Source organism: Kogia breviceps, chromosome 11 (genome assembly GCF_026419965.1).
Source record: "Kogia breviceps isolate mKogBre1 chromosome 11, mKogBre1 haplotype 1, whole genome shotgun sequence".
In the NCBI taxonomy this organism is placed as follows: Eukaryota; Metazoa; Chordata; class Mammalia; order Artiodactyla; family Physeteridae; genus Kogia; species Kogia breviceps.
Genome location: NC_081320.1, coordinates 77,977,804 through 77,998,759, shown reverse-complemented (window position 1 = coordinate 77,998,759; position 20,956 = coordinate 77,977,804). Strand labels below are relative to the sequence as shown.

The window sequence follows — 20,956 nt, the reverse complement described above, 5'->3', positions numbered from 1 at the left end:
GTATCACCATTTCAATTACAAGCCATTGATTTTAAAGGTAGTAGCTTTCCAAACATTCTACTGATTAGAAGGAAGTTTTTAATTGTTCTTTAGTAGTAAAATTTGTTTTTATTTCTGAGTTTAAATAGAACACAATTTATGAAACTAAATAGTAGATTCTTATGTCAGTTTTCATTGTAAATGTTAGTTTTAAAGAACTTGTTCCTTCTTATTTTGAGTGGTACTTTTTTTAATAAGAAGTTCCAGATTTGTATAGTTATTCTTTGTTTCCATTCTACATAGTTTCTTTCTATTTTTTTCTTTTAATATTTCTAACTCATGAATATTGATAATTTAGAATAAAGGTGATTATTTTCAAGTTGAAGCCTGTATTGGACATTGTTTTTTACTTAAATCATTTGAGAATTACTGTGCTAAATTTGTTGTTGCTAGTTTAGTTTTCATTTGACACGTTAGTACATAGAAATTAGGCAGCAGTTAACAGTGAATTTGTCACCTTGCTAGTTGACTGGATGTCCTGAGGTTTTGTGAATACTGTAACAAATTATGCTAAATGTATTAAGTACATTCATAGTATTAAGTGTTCATGTTTTTAGCTAATTTTTCTAGTGTAATTATTATGGTTTGAATAGTTCTTGATGCCTTATGGGGTTTCTTTTGCAAGTTTTTATTTTATTTAAAATACTTCTGTAGGTACAATCACATCTAGCAGTCCTACTGCCCAACCAGCTGAGGTGCTTTTGCAGGCCACGCCACCCCATAGAAGAGCTCGCTCTGCTGCTTGGTCCTACATCTTTCTGCCAGAGGAGGCTTGGTGCGACCTTACCATTCACCTTCCTGCAGCAGTGCTGCTTAAAGAGATACATATCCAACCTCACCTTGCATCCCTTGCAAGTGAGTAATGTTTTTTGTAAAGATCCATCATGAAAATAAATTATAATTTAGAAGCATTTAAAAAATGAAAAAAAATACTTAGCAAACTGATTAACTTAGATACAATTTCCAGATCGCTTAATTTTGAACAGTTTTAATATAATATTTAACACTACCACCAAATCATTTCCCATCAAATGAATTGACATGGTTATTCCCCTGAAACAAGTAGAGTGTGTGATGAAATTTAAACAAATATATTCTAGTTATATATTATTTTGCCTTTCCTCTTCCCTCAAATTTATGAAGCTATCTATATAGCATTAAGATAAAATGAGGTAATATAGCTGTAGACAGCAGTCTTCGTTTTTCTAGGCTGGTCCTCAGTCCTATCTCTGTAATATGAAATTAGCATAGATTCCCCTTCCCATTGTAAGGTAATTACATCTGCAAAGAATTTTTTATCATAATACTTTGAGTGTGATATTTTGAATATTTATGATCTTTAGATTTTTAATATTTTGACTATCATTCATTTGATGCATTTTCATTGAATACATTTTGTTGTAACTTTGCAACGTTAAATAATTGAAAAGAATTTTTAGAAAACAAGTTGTACATTAAAAGGAGCAGGAACTCCTTCAATTATTCATGAAGGAATATGAAGTACTATTTTACATTTATGATGGTCCCCAAATTCTTTCAATATAAATATAATAATTTGTACAGAATTGTTGAAGTTGTCACAATCATTTATCTTCATTGATTCTCATTGCTATCATATGTCACTCAGTAATTTAATGAAGAACTATAGGGAATTCTGTAGACCCCTGGCATATTTGGAAGAATCAATTTTTCCACTTATTTGCAAGATTAGATTATTATACTCTAATACAGTTGTGGAATCCACACGTTAGATAAAAATAGATATGAATAAAATGGCATAAGAAAAATAGACTAATGCACAGTGTTTTAGCAGGTCAAAAATAACTATATTACATGGCAAAATATAAGTCAGTGTAAGACTTAGGGGATAATCTAAGATGAGGAGGAAGCTCCTTTTATTCAGAAGGAGAAAGTGGTTTGTGTGAATGGTGGCTTTGGAGTGTAGCTAGAATTTGCACATAGGAATTGGGAAAGGAAGGATGTTACAATGGAGAACTCTGTATATTATGAAAAATCAGTAGGTTAGGTGTTTTCCAATGTAAGTGTGCTTAATAATTTTGGTTTTGGATTGGAGCAGAAACTGAAGATATAGTGTGTTCCAGTGGAAATAACATAGCCTTTAGAATCAAACATGGGCTTGAATATAAAAAGTGCCCTTTGTTCATTTGGGGGTTTGGATTATTTAATCTCTTTGTCAGTTTGTATTGACAGATTCAAAGAGATTAAATAATGTGGATAATACTTATCTCAAAAGAAGATTAAATTTAAAAATTGATGTGACTTGTCTAGTTCTCATTGCAAACCAGGGGTGTAATTGGCATATAATAAAAGTTACTTCCTAGTTTTACAGTTGAAATTAAAGTCAAAGTTCAAAGGTTGTTTTAGTTGATAGATAAATTTATTATATGGGCTTCCATGTTTGTGAGAAGGAAATTTTCCCGTAACACTGCCAGTTATTGCTTCATTGGGCCTCCTTAAATTTTAGCAGGAAATGGTTTTATTTTTTTTATTTTTTATTTTTTTTTAATTTTTTAAATTTTTTTATTTTTTGGTTTTATTTTTAAGTATTCTGGATGTTTGTTTAAATTTTGAAAGGCAAAAACAGTTTAGAGGCAAAAGCAATTTCTAAACTCAACTGTGTTTAAAATCATAGCAATATGGTAGTAGTGAAATAATGAGTTTGTGAAAAAGTAATTTTTAAGTTACATTCTTCCCAAATTATTTACAACAGTAAACCATAGCATATTAATCACCATATTGTTGGTGATAATTCTGAGTAAAGTAGAAATAATAGAGTAAATAATTGCCTATTTTTGTTTCCTTGGAGCGAATTAAGTACATGTGGATTGCATATCTTCAGTTACTCTTTTTTAGGTTAATGTTAGAACTTTTTAAACATAATTTTTATTATACAGTGAATTTCATATAATAGCTGTAAAATCAATTACAGTGAAAGTCAGTGACAAAGTATGACTTGGTGTATACATTTTCTTTTTATGAGTTCATAATGAATATAACTGAAAGCTGCTGTTTTACTGGGATTGCCACTAAAATATGAACTCTAGTTTACTTTTCCTTTAGTAATTGTTCAATTTTCTCTTCCTGTAGCCTGCCCATCCTCAGTGTCTGTTGAAGTAAGTGCAGATGGGGTAAATATGCTACCATTATCCACTCCTGTTGTCACAAGTGGTCTCACCTACATAAAAATTCAGCTTGTAAAAGCTGAAGTAGCTTCTGCTGTCTGCCTTAGACTTCATCGTCCACGAGATGCCAGCACATTAGGCCTTTCACAAATTAAATTACTGGGCCTCACTGCTTTTGGTACAACTTCTTCAGCAACAGTTAATAATCCTTTTCTTCCATCTGAAGATCAGGTATCCAAAACAAGGTATGCGGTTTCTCATTCTTAAGAAAAATCTTTCTGTGCTTTTCATGAAATTGTTTATACTGTGGGTTTTTTTTTTTTCTTAAGAGTTTAGGAAATTCTTTGTTCCATAGGTATCTAAATAATATCATAATTTTATTAAGTGTAATAAAGAAGAATTCTATAGAAGCAAAACCCTGAGGCTGGTTAAAATTGAGATTTATGTGTGTTTAATCCTTGGGATGATCCACAATGTGGTATATGTGGGCGTGGGTTCCAGTTCTTTGGATTGTAGTCTTATGTAAGCATTTCCAATGCCTATCCCCAAGAATACATCTGAAGCATACAAATTGATCATATAGATAGGCACCTAGCCCTATACGGTAATTCCTAAGTTGCCAGTCTGCAGAGGGTTAGATTTGAACCATACAAACTGACCAAACAAAGGACCTGAATATATCCTTTAATTTACATTCTTCTGGTAACGTTTGATGGTTGAAAATTTTATAGATTGTCTTAATGTAAGTTTTACATGACAAAAAAATTTAGGATTTCTTTTTTATTCTTGAGCTGCCAAGACTTTACAGTTTTGCAATTCTGTGATCCTTTGCAGTTTATATTTATGCATATAAATATATGTATATACAGAAACATTTCCTGACTAATTAAATAAAAAGGAAGTTCATAAGTCCTAAATGCTACTAGCACTTAAGTATTTTTGTTATGTTATAGGGGAAACTGTGTGTTTAATTCTTTATTGATGTTACAGTATTCTAAAAGTATTCTTTTTTAACGTAGATTGGTGCTACTTATGAAATACAACATGCTGATCTTTTCATTTTTTCTTTCTTTTTTTTCTGCTTTATAAGTCACAAGGAATTTTTTTAAAAATATATATCCTCTCCTTGTTTTTTATTTAGATTCTTTTCCCATGTAGGTCATTACAGAGTATTGAGCAGAGTTCCCTTGCTATACAGCAGGTTCTTATTAGTTATCTTTTTTATATATAGTAGTGTATATATGTCAATCCCAATCTCCCAATTTATCCCTCCCCCCGCTTACCCCATGGTAACCATAAGTTTACTACATCCATGACTCTACTTCTGTCTTGTGAATAAGTTCATTTGTACCCCTTTTTTTTAGATTCCACATATAAGTGATATTGTATATTTGTCTTTCTGTGTCTGACTTACTTTACTCAGTATGACAATCTTTTGGTCCATCCACAACATGCTGATCTTTGAGAAGTTTTGTTTTACCCCTGAAGTAATTTAAGCTACTTAAATTTACCCATATAGGCCATTTTGTGTTGTGTGTTTCAGTATTGGATGGTTACGGTTATTACATCATTGCCTTACTCACATAAGTGATCTGGAAGGAATGATGGCAAGTGCAGCTGCACCTACTGCTAATCTGCTACAGACTTGTGCTGCCTTATTGATGTCTCCATACTGTGGAATGCATTCACCCAACATTGAGGTTGTGCTTGTAAAGATAGGACTGCAGTCCACTAGAATTGGCCTGAAGCTTATAGACATTCTTCTGAGAAATTGTGCAGCATCAGGCAGTGATCCTACAGGTGACAACTTTGATATTTTAATTTTTACATATCTGCAAAATAATGACAGCTGAACTATGTGATATTTGTGATTAATTCTGTTTCTGAAATTAACTTCCATTATGGCTTCATTATTTTTTGAGTTTTGTTTTTGTTGAAATTTACAGAAGTTATTTTTAATGAATAATTTAAGATTAAATTGAGCAAATCTTCTCATCCCATTTGCTTATTTAACAAATTTTTCCTTTTGATTCTTTGTTGCAAGATTTGAATAGCCCTTTACTTTTTGGAAGACTGAATGGACTCTCTTCTGACTCTACGATAGATATTCTTTACCAGCTTGGAACAACTCAGGATCCTGGAACAAAAGACAGGTAGGTATGTGGTGATCTCAGTTTTCATATGAGGACACACATATACACAATCACATGTAGTGAATGTTACTTGGAATGCTTTCTTTTTCTTTTTTTTATATTAATTAGTTTATTTTTGGCTGCATTGGGTCTTTGTTGCTTCTCGTGGGCTTTCTCTAGTTGCAGTGAGTAGGGGCTGCTCTTCATTGTGGTGCGCGGGCTTCTCATTGTGGTGGCTTCTCGTTGTAGAGCACGGGCTTCAGTAGTTGTGGCACGCGGGCTCAGTAACTACTGAGTAGTTGTCATGCATGGGCTTAGCTGCTCTGCAGCATGTGGGATCTTCCCAGACTAGGGCTCGAACCCGTGTGCCCTGCATTGGCAGGTGGATTCTTAACTAGTGCACCACCAGGCAAGTCCTGGAATGCTTTCTTTTTAGATCTTTTCATAAAAGTTAAGCTTAGGTATTACTAAACATATAGAAATATAGGAATATTGTGTCCATATTAGGTACTTGGACTATTTTGTTAATAGTAATAATGTTTGTTTTTATTGATTACTTATTACTATTGATTATATTATTCACGGACAACTTTTCATATACTCCTTACCCTCTTTCTCCTGCTTCCTACCACAAAGTGAAACACTGTCATACCAAGTAAATAATATCTGAATGTTTTACCTAAATGTTTAGTGATCTTTCGGTATAGGTAATTTTAGATGAGTTTTATTAGTGTAGATCTTCCTTGATGTCTTTTACATCCAAATTGATAGGCACTCCAAGTAATTTTGAAACATGTTTTTGTTGATAAATTTTTGAATGATACTTTGGCATTCTCTGGTTTTATGTATATCATCTGTATCTGGAGAACGTATTTATAGAGTGTGTGATTCTATAAATAATATAAATTATCTTCATGCTAGAGATTGTTTCCTGAGTTAATATCCTTTGAAGTATATTGCATATTTTATATCCAATTAATATTCTTTAATATTGTTATTAGTTTGTATTTAAAGTGAAATCATTTGGTATGTTATTAAATGTCTTACTTCATAAATTATTAACAGATTATTTTTTGTGGGTGCTTACTCATTTTATAGCTATTTACCGAGTAGTTGCTATATGCTTGGTATTGTGCTAATACTGGAGAGGTAAAGTTTATTGAGTCCAGCTTGTGCCCTCAGGATTGGGAAGACAGAGCAGTGTCACTCATAAGGGAAGATTTATGTAGGTCAGACTTAAGGGTATGAATTAGAGTGCCAGACAGTGAAAGCATCTTGGAAAAATTGTTACTTAATCTCTGGTAATGTAATAGCTTTCATTTAGTTTAGGCTCATTGCTTTCATGTTCTCTGGATTAAAAATATTTAAAAGATATATTTAACAAAGTATAATTAGTTTCAGCAGGGTAACTTTAAAATATTAAATAGGCTGACTTCCTTTCCATTAAACTTTTTGCTTTATATAAACTATGTGATACCTGTATTATATTTTAAAATATACTGGAGTATTTTTGACAAAGTAAGTATGAATTTATGGCAAATCATAATGGTTAATAGGATTTAAAAATACATTAAAATATGTGCTAAATATTTTCTAGAATAAGTTTCTTTAAATCTCTTGTGATTATTTTTAAATTTTTTTTATCATAAGAAAATTGCACTTAAAATTATTTTCTTAGCATAAATGCAAATGTAAATGTTTCAGAACTAACATTAGTGACAAGATTGTTGGCTGCTGTTTTTCTAGACAATGTTACTCTTCTGTAATTGCCTCATCTCCCTTCTTTTTCTATGACTTGTCCTCATGTCCTGCCATATGAAATTTAAAGCATCTTACCCTTCAGTCCTTAATGGTAGAGAGAGGGATTATGTAGTATTATATATGTTCCAATTCCCATTTCTTTTACCCTGAAGCAGAGAATCTTGTGCTCTAAACGAGACATTTAAAGGTAAACAAAAACAAAGATAAATACAGTGTTTTAAGAACTTGATAATAAATCTCACCTCCCACCCCCCAAAAATACAAACTCCAAAGCATTACTGCTTTAAAAAAGCCTTTTGCTTTCATTTTGTGGTCTCCAGCTCTAGGGGATTGAGTGTAGAGTGGCACTTGAAAAAGAACATATGTTGGGGCTATTCTGTTGTCAGAGTGAAAGAGGGTGGGTGGCTGCTACTAGTATTTAATGCTTGGGGGCCAGAGTCGTGAAACATTTCATGCTGTATTGCATGAAATTCTGCACAGTGAAGAACTGGCCCCAGATCACTGCTCTGTGGTATGTGGATTTGTTACAAGGTGAGTGAAAATTTAGAGGAGAGAGTGAGTTTTTTTAAGCTGTGTATCCTTTAATTCTAGATATTTATATATTCTGTCATAAATGAGGTAAGAATCAATGTTTATTTGCTGAATTAGACTTGAGTTATCTCAAACATTTTCATTGCTTAAGATTGGTAGCGTTTTTGGAAAATTAGAGTTACTATGACCTTATTGATTATATAATTCCTTTTCCCTCCTATTTTACTGATACATTAAAACTATTGAGAAAAATCAGTACATTATTCTGATAAATACATTGCTTACATGCAGTGGTGGTATTTATCTGTATTAAATGTCAGCTGGAGTATAATTGGTTATTTGAATTCATTTTCTTCTTTTAAGAATCCAGGCCTTGTTAAAATGGGTCACTGATTCTGCAAGAGTGGCTGCTATGAAAAGAAGTGGCAGGATGAGCTACATGTGTCCTAACTCTTCAACAATAGAGTATGGTCTTTTGATGCCGTCTCCGTCTCACTTGCACTGTGTAGCAGCAATTCTGTGGCACAGTTATGAGCTGCTGGTAGAGTATGATTTACCAGCACTGCTAGACCGAGAGCTCTTTGAGTAAGTATGATTTGTGAAATTCTCTTTTCCCCCAGTACTAGATCACTTTAAATTTTTACTTGATGAAACAGCATTTTACATTTTTATTTATATAAAAATAATACTTCAAAAAGTACTAGTTAAGTATAATCAGTATAATTTCGAAATGAGATGCTACACAAATTTAATTAATTTATCTTCAAGTTTTAAGAAGCTACATTAGTGTCATTGCTGCTTTTCCCACCTAAAATTGGAATATTTAATATACTCTCCTGCAGGTCATAATGTTTATTCTCATCTGCAAATTTACCTGCCAGATTCTTTTATCTTTAATATGCAACTTTGGAGGGAAAGTGTAGCTAGAAATTTTGAGAGACTACTTTAGACAATTTTTACAATTGGTTGTTTTTACTTCTTTCTAGATGGCTGTTATGATTGTCCTTTTGACAAGTAGTTTCCACTTAACCCACATTTCTTCACCATACTCAGTTAAGGCTTTGTTGAGCTGACTGCCTAATAACTGCTAAGTCTATAGCAAAATATAATATTTATTTCTGAAGAGTTCCATGACTCATAAAAGGTTGGCTTTTTGTCCTCCAGTTTGTCATTTTCATATTTGGTCCTATCAGTTGGCATAATCCATGACTTGTTAGTGAAACTCGCTAACAGTTTTCATTTTGCAGATATGAATTAAAGCCATTAATAATGTCGAATTCAGTCTAGACATTTCTTACGTATAATTTTTTTATTATTTATGTCATTTTTTTGAGGTCACACAGAGAATGGTAGAATCATTTTGATATAGATCTCTTGGTTTTCTGTACTCATTTTACAAATCTAATCTAACTTCCAATCTACTGAAGTACTTAATGATGTTTATCACAATTAGTCTTCCTGAAACATTACAGTGTCATTATATTGAATGTCAAACTATATAATTTTCATGAAAGTGATTTCTAGTAGAAATAATTGACAAAGAGGTTTTTCTAAATATATGTATATATTGTTAACATGGTATCTTTTATTCCCTAGGTTACTTTTTAATTGGTCCATGTCTCTTTCCTGCAATATGGTTTTGAAGAAAGCTGTTGACAGTCTACTTTGCTCGATGTGTCACATACACCCAAGTTATTTTTCTTTGCTTATGGGCTGGATGGGAATTACCCCTCCTCCAATGCAGTGTCACCATGGACTGTCCATGACAGATGATAGCAAAAAGCAAGATCTTAGTTCATCTTTAACAGATGACTCTAAAAACGCACAAGCACCTCTTGCACTAACTGAATCACATTTGGCAACCCTTGCTTCCTCTTCTCAATCTCCAGAAGCTATCAAACAATTACTGGACTCAGGTTTGCCTTCTCTTCTTGTGAGGAGTCTGGCTAGTTTCTGTTTTAGCCACATTTCTTATTCTGAAAGCATTGCTCAATCAATAGATATTTCCCAGGACAAACTCAGGCGGCATCACGTTCCACAACAATGTAATAAGATGCCTATCACAGCAGACCTGGTTGCTCCTATTCTTAGGTTTTTGACAGAAGTTGGCAATAGCCATATTATGAAAGACTGGCTTGGCGGGTCTGAAGTTAATCCACTATGGACAGCACTTCTGTTTTTATTGTGTCACTCTGGGTCCACTTCTGGAGGACATAATTTAGGTGCACAACAGACCAGTGCAAGATCAGCTTCTCTTTCTTCAGCTGCTACAACAGGATTGACTACTCAACAGAGGACAGCAATTGAGAATGCAACTGTTGCATTCTTTCTGCAGTGCATTTCATGTCACCCTAATAATCAAAAGCTGATGGCCCAGGTAAGAGTAGAAAAGCTGGCTTATGTTCCAGTGTCTTATTATTTTAATGTGCTGTCACATGGCACTCTTGAAATTAGTTCAGAAAGGGTCATGTATTAAGGCCAGGTGATGGTGAAGTTTGGGGTTGGGTGCATTTAAGGATTTGAATTTAAACCATAATTAAAATTAAGTACTGATATCTCCTCCCTCCTCTCCTCAACTGTTACATAAATCAGTTATTCTTTCTGATGAATGATGGGCAAATTCATGGAGATTCTAGCTAAAGATCATACATTCCTCATTTTAAAAAACCGCCCCTAATCAAAAGAACAACGCTTCAGGGACTTCCCTGGTGGTCCAGTGGCCAAGACTCCACGCTCGCAATGCAGGGGGCCTGTGTTCGATCCCTGGTCAGGGAACTAGATCCCACATGCTGCAACTAAGAGTTCGCATGCTGCAACTAAGACCTGGCACAGCCAAATAAATACATAAATAAAAATATTTTAAAAACAACAACCACAACGCTTCAGCTATTGGAACAGGATTGACCACTTGAAGGTGGCCGTCAAGTGCCTCATCAGCATTGAGGCATTGCATTTTATAGTAACCGGATTGTTACAGCTGTTGATTTGCTTCTAATGAAGCAGACATTAGAATAAGTTTCAGATAGGAGACTACTGACAAATCACATTAAAGGTGTGAAAGATGATTTTATTGTATTAAGTCCACAGGGCCAAAAATCTTGAAAGCTGGAGTTATCCAGCTTTAATGACATAATTCTAGTTGCTTTTTGCCAGTTTCTGCTGCTTTCTATCTGTTGTGATCTTCAGCAAGTTGTTTAAACTATAAAATGGAGATAGTAATACCTGCCTCTCAAAAGGTTTTTTTTGAAAGGATTAAATATGATAATGTATATGAAGTATCTAGCATAGAGCCTGTCTGAGACATGGTAGACACCAATAAATAGGAACCAGCTTCTTTTTTTACCACCTTATTTGATACTGCTTATTCAGGTTAAACTATTAATGAAGGATGAGCTATCATAATTTTAGAATCTAGAAGGATGAGCTATCATAATTCTTGAAAAATACTGAATGATTTAACTTTAAGAAGAGGAAGATACTTTGTTGCCTAAAGTAATTAATTATTGGGAAACTGTCTACTTAATGTGTCTAATTTGAAAGAAATGCTTAAATTACCAATTTTAACCAAGTCCTTGAATATGGACATTTGACAATTTGGTTTGTGCCTGTGGGTAGTATGAAACTTTGTATTCCATTGTCTTCTGGCCTAATAATCATCTCTTAGCTTCTTGTTAAGGCTTTGTTTTATATTTTTAATATATTTTTTCAAAATTTTTATTGTATTGTAACCACATTGATATTGACTGAAGTTAAAATTAAGTTGGTTTTGCTGGGTATTTATTATGTGAAAAACCTGTAGTAGTAACTTCTCTCATCCACAGAAATTTGTATTTCACTTTTAACTTTTTGTCTACTTCCGTGTATTCTTTAATTGCTGATTTGATGAATTCAAATACACTTATTAATCCATATTTTAAATTTCCTCTTTGTTCTTTAAAATATAAAGCTGCAAGTAAATACCTCATTTAACTTTTTAAATCTTTCACTTTGCCAGGTTCTCTGTGAACTATTTCAGACATCTCCTCAACGAGGGAACCTTCCAACATCAGGGAACATTTCAGGGTTTGTACGTAGATTATTTTTGCAACTGATGTTAGAGGATGAGAAAGTGACAATGTTTCTTCAGTCTCCCTGCCCAGTGAGTATTTAACAATTAAATTAAATCTTTATGATGAGCTGTGTGTAAAAATATTTTATGTTTTCATGTCAGAGCTTTCAGTTATCTCTGTTCTAATTTCTAATGAAACGAAATGAAATTAGAAATTAGAGGTTGTGCTAGCAAAGTGAAATTAGCACAACCTTTATACTTAAGGATAGGACTTAAAAATCTCAGCTAACCCTCTCTGTCCAGAATAACCTAGTTGTAACTTGCCATGATTAGTATAATTTGATTTGCGGGGGGGGATTGACAGATTATTAGGTACAACAGTGCTAATGCTAAAACAAATCGCATAGCAGACATGCCACATTTGAAGAAATATATAAAATAAACTCTTTACATTTTTGTACGCATTACTGAATTGTTTGTTTTTTTATGCTTCTGAAATTGTTATATAATTATATACATTTCAAAAAACCCTTCTTGATTTCTTTTAAATTTATTTCCAGCTGTACAAAGGTAGAATTAATGCTACTAGCCATGTCATCCAGCATCCAATGTATGGAGCAGGCCACAAGTTCCGTACACTTCATTTGCCAGTCTCAACAACATTATCGGAAGTTCTTGACAGAGTGTCAGGCAAGTCACATTTAAATATTTGTCTTTCTTTAACTTTATATTAGATGTATATAGGAATTTTATTATTTTTATAACTTTATTGCATTCACTCACTCACCAACCATGTAATGACTAGAAAAGGTCAAGGTAGCTTCACATTTAGAAGCATGATACAGTGGAGAAAATGTACAATACATTACAGTGCCTGTAATTCTTTTGCTGTGATGTGTGTTATGTGTAGTAATGACAGAATGGGCAGTTGGAAATGTAGACACGCTGTGGGAAGCCATTGATGGCATTTTCTCAGGATAAACCATCGGGCTGTTTTATAATAGATGAATCACAGTATATTAAGTTGCATGACAGAATTCTAAGTAATAAACATTTACTAAATCTAGGGGAGAAATGAGTGGTCAGTAGGTAGAAGCAACTGGTGACCTTATTGTTTATAACAGTGAAGAAAGCAGAGAGAACGTTTCCCCTAGGTTTTTCAAGAGCTCTCCGATGATGCCTTTAAACAGGATATAAGTTATTAAAGTAAAAGCATTTTTTTGAGGTAGAATACAAATTGACTGTGGTTAGTTTGGGTTTATTGCCTGTCAGAAATACTAATCAGTGATGAATTCATTGAGCATCTGCTATGTATAAACAGTAATTTCTTCTAGGGATGTAAAAGTGAGCAGGACATATATTCTGTTCTGCCTCTCAAAGTATTTATGATCTTTTGTATGTTGTCAGAAGAAAAAATAAACTGAAAATTTTAAATGTTTGCATTTTAATTTAAATATAAGTCAGTGTGTTTCTATCTGTATACATTAGAGGGGGTACCTAAGTCTTTAAGCAACACTGATAACTGAAAGAAGTTAGGAGTATCCAGAAGAAAAACTGGCGCTATTTGTTAGTTGGAAATATAAATCTAAACTTAGAATAAAAGACTGAGTTAAAGAGATTTGGGAGTTGTTACCATACATACGTACGTAGATGGTAAGTTAAACCACGTGAACAGATATGATCACTTTGAGAAAATAATGTGGAAAAGATTCTTTACCAGTTTTAGACACTGCATCTAACAGAAATGTGTGTATAAAATTATAATACTTTCCTACATTTTTACATGTTACACAGTAAAATGTTAGAATATATTATGAATGTGTAACATTTTTTTCTTATTTGAAAATGTCCACCTTACCTGTTACAGCTAAACTTTTGTGAAAATTTGACTTTACAAACTTTTTTCTAAACTTCAATTTTCTGAAATTGTGCCTTCTACATGATGAAGAAAAAATTTAAAATTAATTAATTGAAGGAAGGAAGTGGGGAAGAGTACTAAAATTCAATTTTTGAGATTTCATACATTTAACTTGATAATGGAAAAGTATAGACATAGTACAAAATAATTGGAAATTTAACATTTTTATTTATATTTAAATGAATACTATTTTCTAAAATGTCATGGTCTGTCATTTAGGGTATTTAACAAAATAGCTCCCTTTATTACCTAAAAATTAAAAATTAACAAATAAAACTTATTGCTGTGGAAGAATAATACATCCTAGTAAAAAGTCCAACAAAGTTATCCTGAGCAAATATCAGAAACTTCTCAGTGCTGAGTTTAACCTTTGTTTAGCAATGCTTTGGTAGTTTAAGGTGCATTTGTGATATTTAGCCATATCTTAGGATATATTAACATGTGCATATGTATTTTGTTAACATGTATGAAAACAAGTAATCCAAAATTATTTAAGCCATACTTTTACCCACTGCCTATAGCTTTCGACTATACTGCTTTCAAATAATAAAGGTTATGTGTCTATTTTTTCCAATTCTAATTATTGTTTTTAAGTAATTTGATTATTATTATCATCAAATAATATATCTTGTAGTTTTCTTCATGTTTCTTATGATTTGAGTTTTTGGACTTGAATCTGTGTGGGTGTATAAATTTCATCAAATTTGGAAATTTTTTTGCTATTAGTTTCTCAAATATATTCTGTCTCCCTGTCACTCTCCTCTTTTGGTGATTCCAATTACACATTTATTAGGCCTCTTGAACTTGTTTCACAGCTCACTGAAGCTCTGTTCCTTTTTCTCCCCATTTTCCCCCGTATTTAAAATTTTTGATAATTTATATTGCTCTATCTTCAAATAGACTTCAGTGTCTAATCTGCTAGAAGTTATGTCTGGTTCTTTTTTATATATGTCCTTCTCTTTATTTAAAGTGTACAAACTTTCTTCTAGTGCCTTGATTTTTTGTTTTTTGTTTGTTTGTTTTGGCCGCACCGCTCGGCACGTGGGATCTTAGTTCCCCGACCAGGGTTTGAACGCGCGCCCTGAGGAGTGGAAGCGCGGAGCCTTAACCACTGGACTGCCAGGGAAGTCCCTAGTGTCTTGAATATATTGATCGGTTTATGTTGATTTTTTTTTTCCATTGTGGATTGTGTGTTACTGCTTTTTTAATTTGCCTAGAAAATTTCGCTGGATGCCACACAATGTGATTTTTACTTTTCTGGGCGGTGGACATTTTTGTATTCTAATAAATATTTTTTATTTCTTTCTGAGATGTAGTTACATTACTTAAAAACAGAACATTACTTTTAGGACCCACTTTTAAGCTTTGTTAGGTGGGACCAGAGCAGCTGTTAATTTAGAGCAGAACCTACTGTGATGATGGAAATATTTTATAACCCTATATTATCTAGTGCAGTAGCTTTTAAGCATATAGAATGTGTCTGGTGAGACTAAGGAACTAGTGTTTTAATTTTAATGGACTTACTTTTAAGGAGGTACTGTATTGGAATAGAAGCACGGTACCGCATTTGAAAACAGAGGTCTGGGGTTAATTTGGCCCCACTGCTGAGGTTATACTCTTCTCAGAACTCTGTTAGAAATTCACTAGGCATTGGGAATACTAAGTATTCCAGCCCTCATTTTAGAACCTGGGATTCATCCCCTTGCTACTTTAAAAAATATATATATTCATTTATTTTATTTATTTATTTTTAATTTTTTTGGCTGTGTTGGGTCTTAGTTGCAGTATGCAGGATCTTTCTTTGCGGCACACGGGCTCTTTGTTGTGGTGTGCGAGCTTCTCTCTAGTTGTGCTGTGCGGGTTTTCTCTCTAGTTGTTTGTGGGCTCTAGACGTGTGGACTCTGTGGCGTGCGAGCTCAGTAGTTGTGGCACACGGGCTTAGTTGCCCCACGGCATGTGGGATCTTAGTTCTCCGACCAGGGATCGAACCGGTGTTCCCTGCATTGCAAGGTGGATTATTTTTCTTTTTAATTTATTTATTTATTTTTGGCTGCATTGGGTATTCGCTACTGCACACGGGCTTTCTCTAGTTGCAGTAAGCGGGGGCCACTCCTCGTTGCAGCGCGCGGGCCTCTCATTGCGGTGGCTTCTCCCGTTGCGGAGCACGGTCTCCACATGCGAGGGCTTCAGTAGTTGTGGCTCCAGAGCGCAGCCTCAGCTATTGTGGTGCATGGGCTCAGTTGCTCCGTGGCATGTGGGATCCTCCCAGACCAGGGCTCGAACCCGCGTCTCCCGCATTGGCAGGTGGATTCTTAACCACACTGAGCCACCAGGGAAGCCCGCAAGGTGAATTCTTTACCACTGGACCACCAGGGGAGTCCCTCCTTGCTACTTTTTAAAAGTATTTTCCTTGCCCTTTAGGTGGTTTCCTTGTATGTAATGCTTGTCAGTATGCATTACATATTAGAGGAGACCCTCTATAGATCACTGGGGCTCGGTCTCTGTGCAGATCTCTCCTCGTTGGCACTGTGCCCTGTGAATTGCAGCCAAACCTGCCTTTGTCTTCCTGGACTCCCATCTCTGTATCCTCACCTTGAGTGATGCCTGGGTTGTGCTGAGCTGTGGTCTGGGCAATTGCAGGAAATAAGCTGGTGCAATCCTAGTGCTTACTTCATTTGTTTCCACTCACCCAGGAATCACTGTCCTGCCTTCCTGATGCCCAGTATCTGAAAACTTTATTTCATATACTTTCCTAATTTTTAGTTATTACAGTCAGGACAGTAATCTGGTCTTTGTTATTTCATTTTGGCCACAGGTGGAAATCCAAACCAGAACAGTTTTAAGCAGTAAATTGAGCAAAATCTTTCTCAGTGATACCTTTTAGTGTTTGAATGGCATTTATTGAGATAACACTATATATATTCTTGTTATTTTTATTTAGTTAGAAGTCTTAGATAACAAAGTAATATAAAAATAAAGAATATAAATTCTTATCACCTAATGAACTATGATTGTGTGAATTTTTTATTACTTAAATATTTCCCTCTGACTTGTGTAACTCTTTTTGCCATTTGGGGTTACTTGCTTGTTTTTCTGAGAAAGTAAAATGTATTGTTGCATTATGTATTTATTACAGTAATCCCCCTTTATCTGCAGGGGATACATTCCAAGACCCCCAGCTGATGCTTGAAACCACAGACAGTAGCGAACCTTGTATATACTATGTTTTCTCTCATCCATACATATCTATGATAAATATGATACATATGTTAATCTCTTACTGTGCCCACAGTAAGAGATCAACAAGAATAACTAATAATAAAATAGAACAATTACCTAATATATTGTAACAAAAGGTAGGTGAATGTGGTCTCTCTCTTTGAAAATAATCTTACTGTACTGTCTCACCCACCTTCTTGTGATGATGAGAGATGATTAAATGCCTATGTGATGAGGTGAAGTGAGGTGAATGACATAGGCATTGGGAACATAGGCTCAGGTTACTTTTGACCTTCTAACAATACATCCAAAGGAGGAACAGAAGAGGGATCATCTGCTCTGGGTGATCCTGGGTTATCCAGCCATGACAACTGACATCCGTGACTGAGTGTCAGAGCGGACAGTGACATGGTTGGGAATTCCAAGTGGGATGGAGCCAGTGAGATTTAGTCATTATAGTCAGAACAGCAAGCAATTTCAAACCTATGAGTTATTTATTTCTGGAATTTTTCATTTAATATCCTCAGACCGCAAGTAACTGAAACCACAGAAAATGAAACCATGGATAAGGGGGAGCTGCTGTATTAACAGTGTTTAATTTTTTTAAAAAAATTTCACAAATACAGAAATGGTCTAAAGGCAATCTGTAGTTTGGAAGAGGTTCTAGAAATTGAGATCACAGGGATATTTTCAGATATTCAATGAAAGCTACAAAATAGGAAACAATACAAAAGGTGCTGTTTTATCACTTGATCATTTCACCTTAACATTATAATAAAGCACTAGATCATAATTGTGTTAAGTTAGAAAAGTAAAAAGAGCCTGTATCAGTCATATCCACTTAGTGAAAAACATTCTTAATATCAGAACAGTTCATCCAGCTTTTTGAGCTTCTTAATGGTTAAATAAGATCACTGTATGGTCATCATTTATTTCATGATTTATAATAGCATGCCATATTCAAAAGCACAAAAGAAAATATGATTTCAGAGTAATAACTATCTATGAAAGTCTTTAGTATTCATTCTTAAAGTACTTGTAAAATATATCACTTTATCTAAGATTCCTAACCAAATAAAAACACCAAAACCAGAAACCTCTGTTACTTAAATTTGTTCCTTTATACTCCCATTTGTAGAAAAAATAGAAGTCTAATGTAATGCGTTAGGAGGAGTCCTGAGATTGAATTCCATATTGCCCTTTACAGGTTGTATGAGTAACCTTGCTAATATTAGCTGTTTCCCTATTTTGAAAATAATATTCTTCCTTGGTTTGCATGTTTTGAGGACTGAAATCGATGTTACATGGCAAACAGATTGAACTATGCCTACAGTAAAGCAAATGCTCTTGATAATGGTTTTCAAAACTGCCTCTAGACTAGTACTATTATAATACATAATATTCTCTAGAGATTGGAATTTAAGTATCCTGGCCTAAGGAGAGTGATGAGTCCCTTTCATTGATAAAATCAACGAGAATTGAATGTCAAATTTTCCTTAACAACATTCCTTCCGGACCGTTTACATTGCCTTTGTATTAGTGATAATATAATCTTGTGTAAACGTCCCCAAGATATTTATTGCTTCCCTTCTTAACAATTTTGAAAAGCAATGTATTTTACATAAAAATTTCTTACAGATACACCAAGTATCACTGCTAAACTAATTAATGAACAAAAAGATGACAAAGAAAAGAAAAACCATGAAGAGAAGGAAAAAGTTAAGGCAGAAAATGGATTTCAGGACAATTACAGTGTTGTTGTTGCTTCAGGTATGCTTGCTTGCTTTTTTTTTTTTTTTAATCTTGATTTTGCTTGGGTTTCTGTAAAATGTAACAATTTATATTTACAGGAACTTCATGTAATAAAAAGTTTTAATGCAAAAAGCTGGCGTAATGATGTCTTAATATTAAATATACAATTATTGCACCAGAAATCCATTACTTTTTGGCACTGGAATTATTAAACTTATTTTGAGCTTCGTATATTTTAATCAGATACTCAGCATGTGTAAATAGATATTTTGTTTCAGCTTGACAGTGTACTGGGAATTATATTCTTAAAAGTTCACTAAGTGTTAAGGAATTTTTCTGTAACCTATTGATTGATTGATTGATTGATTGCTGCATCGGGTCGTAGTTGCGGTGTACGGGCTTCTCTCTAGTTGTGGCACGTGGGCTTAGTTGCCCCGTGGCATGTGAGATCTTACTTCCCTCACCAGGGATTGAACCTGCATCCCCTGCATTGGAAAGAAGATTCTCAACCACTGGACCACCAGGGAAGTCCCTGTAATAACCTCCTTTAAAAAAAAAAAAATGAAAAAGTATTCACTAGTTTTACTTAAGATATTGTGCTCATTACATAAAATAAGAAAATAAAAATCATCAAAAGAAAATTGGTTGAAAAATGAGTTTTTGCTGTTAGATGCAGGAAGAAGAAAAAATGGCCATGATAAGTGATAATTTTGGAGGATATTTTCCTTAACAAAATTCTTAGTTCAGAAGAGAAAGCTCAGCCTAGATTACCTTACTCCTCAAATAGCAGACCTATGTATTGGTTTAATCCATCCTCTCTCAGAGAAAAATTAAGAACACAAGATTTTCTGTACGTATTTGCACAAAATTACATTCTAGTAAATGGATGTTCATCTATATGTATCTCAGAGAGTATAGGAGTTAATTTATACTTTCTTGGAAAATAGTTACACGTGCAGCCAGTTATTCATGGAGTATAATAAATGACAGGTAGAATCAAGAGAGTAGATATTTAATGAGAAGAACTATTTCTATCTTTTGGCATTAGGAATGTGGTGCTTTAATAATATATTGTAGAAATACACTTTTACTTCATGAGTGTGTTGGCTGTATAAAATCTTGGTGATTTTTTTTCTTTTAGGGCTGAAATCCCAATCTAAACGTGCTGTGTCATCTACACCACCTCGCCCACCATCCAGGAGAGGGAGGACAATGCCCGATAAAACAGGAAGTGCTTCCTCAGGAGCAGAGGCTGCCAACAAAATAATTACTGTCCCTGTGTTTCACCTGTTCCACAAACTCTTAGCTGGTAGTGTTCACAGTGATAAAACATATAAGAAATTTTAGTAATCTTACAAGTGTACAAATCAGATGTGTAATCAATCAGGTGCTAATTGATGAGATAAATAATTTAGTGAGACTTTGTCCATATAGTTCCCTCCAAAAGAAGAGAGAACAAAAAGGGAGTAACCTATTTCGTACCCTTTTTAACACTATAATGTTGCATTTTTACACTTTACTCGCTTCCTGAATTTTGTTATGAATGTGCCATAAAATGATCAGTAAAATTAATGTTTTTGCGTGTGCATAACAAGTTACGTAGGATGCAGTGTGAGGCTAATTTTAAAGAGTTAGTTCTAGCTGTGGAATTCTTAGATGTAGCCCTGACAGTTAACCTTCCTCTCTACCTAAACTTATTCTTTGACCAGTATACTTTCTGTTGGTCAAGGTGATAACCATTTTATCTCCATTTTTGTGCTGTATCATTATAATCAAATTGCCAACTAATTTTGACTGGATTTTACTTCTTAGCTTTACACTGTTGATTTAAAACAGAGGTCAGTAAACTATTGCAGGTGGACTGGATGCTTCTTTTTGTAAAAACATTTTTATAGGAATACAGCTGTGCCCATTCATTTATGTATTGTCCATAGCTGTTTTCATGCTACAGTAGAGTTAGTAGGTTGCAGCAGAGACCATATGGCTTCCACAGCTTAAAATCTTTTTTATCTGGCCTTTTATGGAAAAGATTTGCCAATCCCAGATTTATGGGAATTTTTCTTTTTTTTCTGTTCACCATGGCTCAGAAGATCTTGGTGGGATTTGGTTAGCAACTGATTAACACTTTGTATAGATATTTTTGTTCACATATGTCAGAACTAGATTTGAGTTTTGTAAACTTTCTGTGGGCAGTTTTTATTTTTATTTTTATTATTTTTGTGTGTGTGTGGTACGTGGGCCTCTCACTGTTGTGGCCTCTCCGGTAGTGGAGCACAGGCTCCGGACGCGCAGGCTCAGCGGCCATGGCTCACGGGCCCAGCCGCTCCGCGGCATGTGGGATCTTCCCGGACCGGGCCACGAACCTGTGTCCCCTGCATCGGCAGGCGGATTCTCAGCTACTGTGCCACCAGGG

The 20,956-nt window shown here is 34.3% G+C and overlaps 1 protein-coding gene across 11 annotated transcripts in view; it reads left to right on the top strand.

The window, feature by feature from the left end:
* BIRC6 (baculoviral IAP repeat containing 6) overlaps positions 1–20,956 on the top strand; it is a 239,633-nt gene that overhangs the window by 133,238 nt on the left and 85,439 nt on the right. For all 11 annotated transcript variants that reach the window (XM_067007850.1, XM_067007847.1, XM_059078733.2 and 8 more), the window contains 10 exons: positions 694–894; positions 3,148–3,427; positions 4,726–4,982; positions 5,227–5,335; positions 7,970–8,191; positions 9,203–9,983; positions 11,601–11,744; positions 12,215–12,344; positions 18,430–18,561; positions 19,685–19,852. In XM_067007850.1, the coding sequence (XP_066863951.1) occupies positions 694–894; positions 3,148–3,427; positions 4,726–4,982; positions 5,227–5,335; positions 7,970–8,191; positions 9,203–9,983; positions 11,601–11,744; positions 12,215–12,344; positions 18,430–18,561; positions 19,685–19,852 (2,424 nt within the window). The remainder of the gene's footprint in view (positions 1–693; positions 895–3,147; positions 3,428–4,725; positions 4,983–5,226; positions 5,336–7,969; positions 8,192–9,202; positions 9,984–11,600; positions 11,745–12,214; positions 12,345–18,429; positions 18,562–19,684; positions 19,853–20,956) is intronic.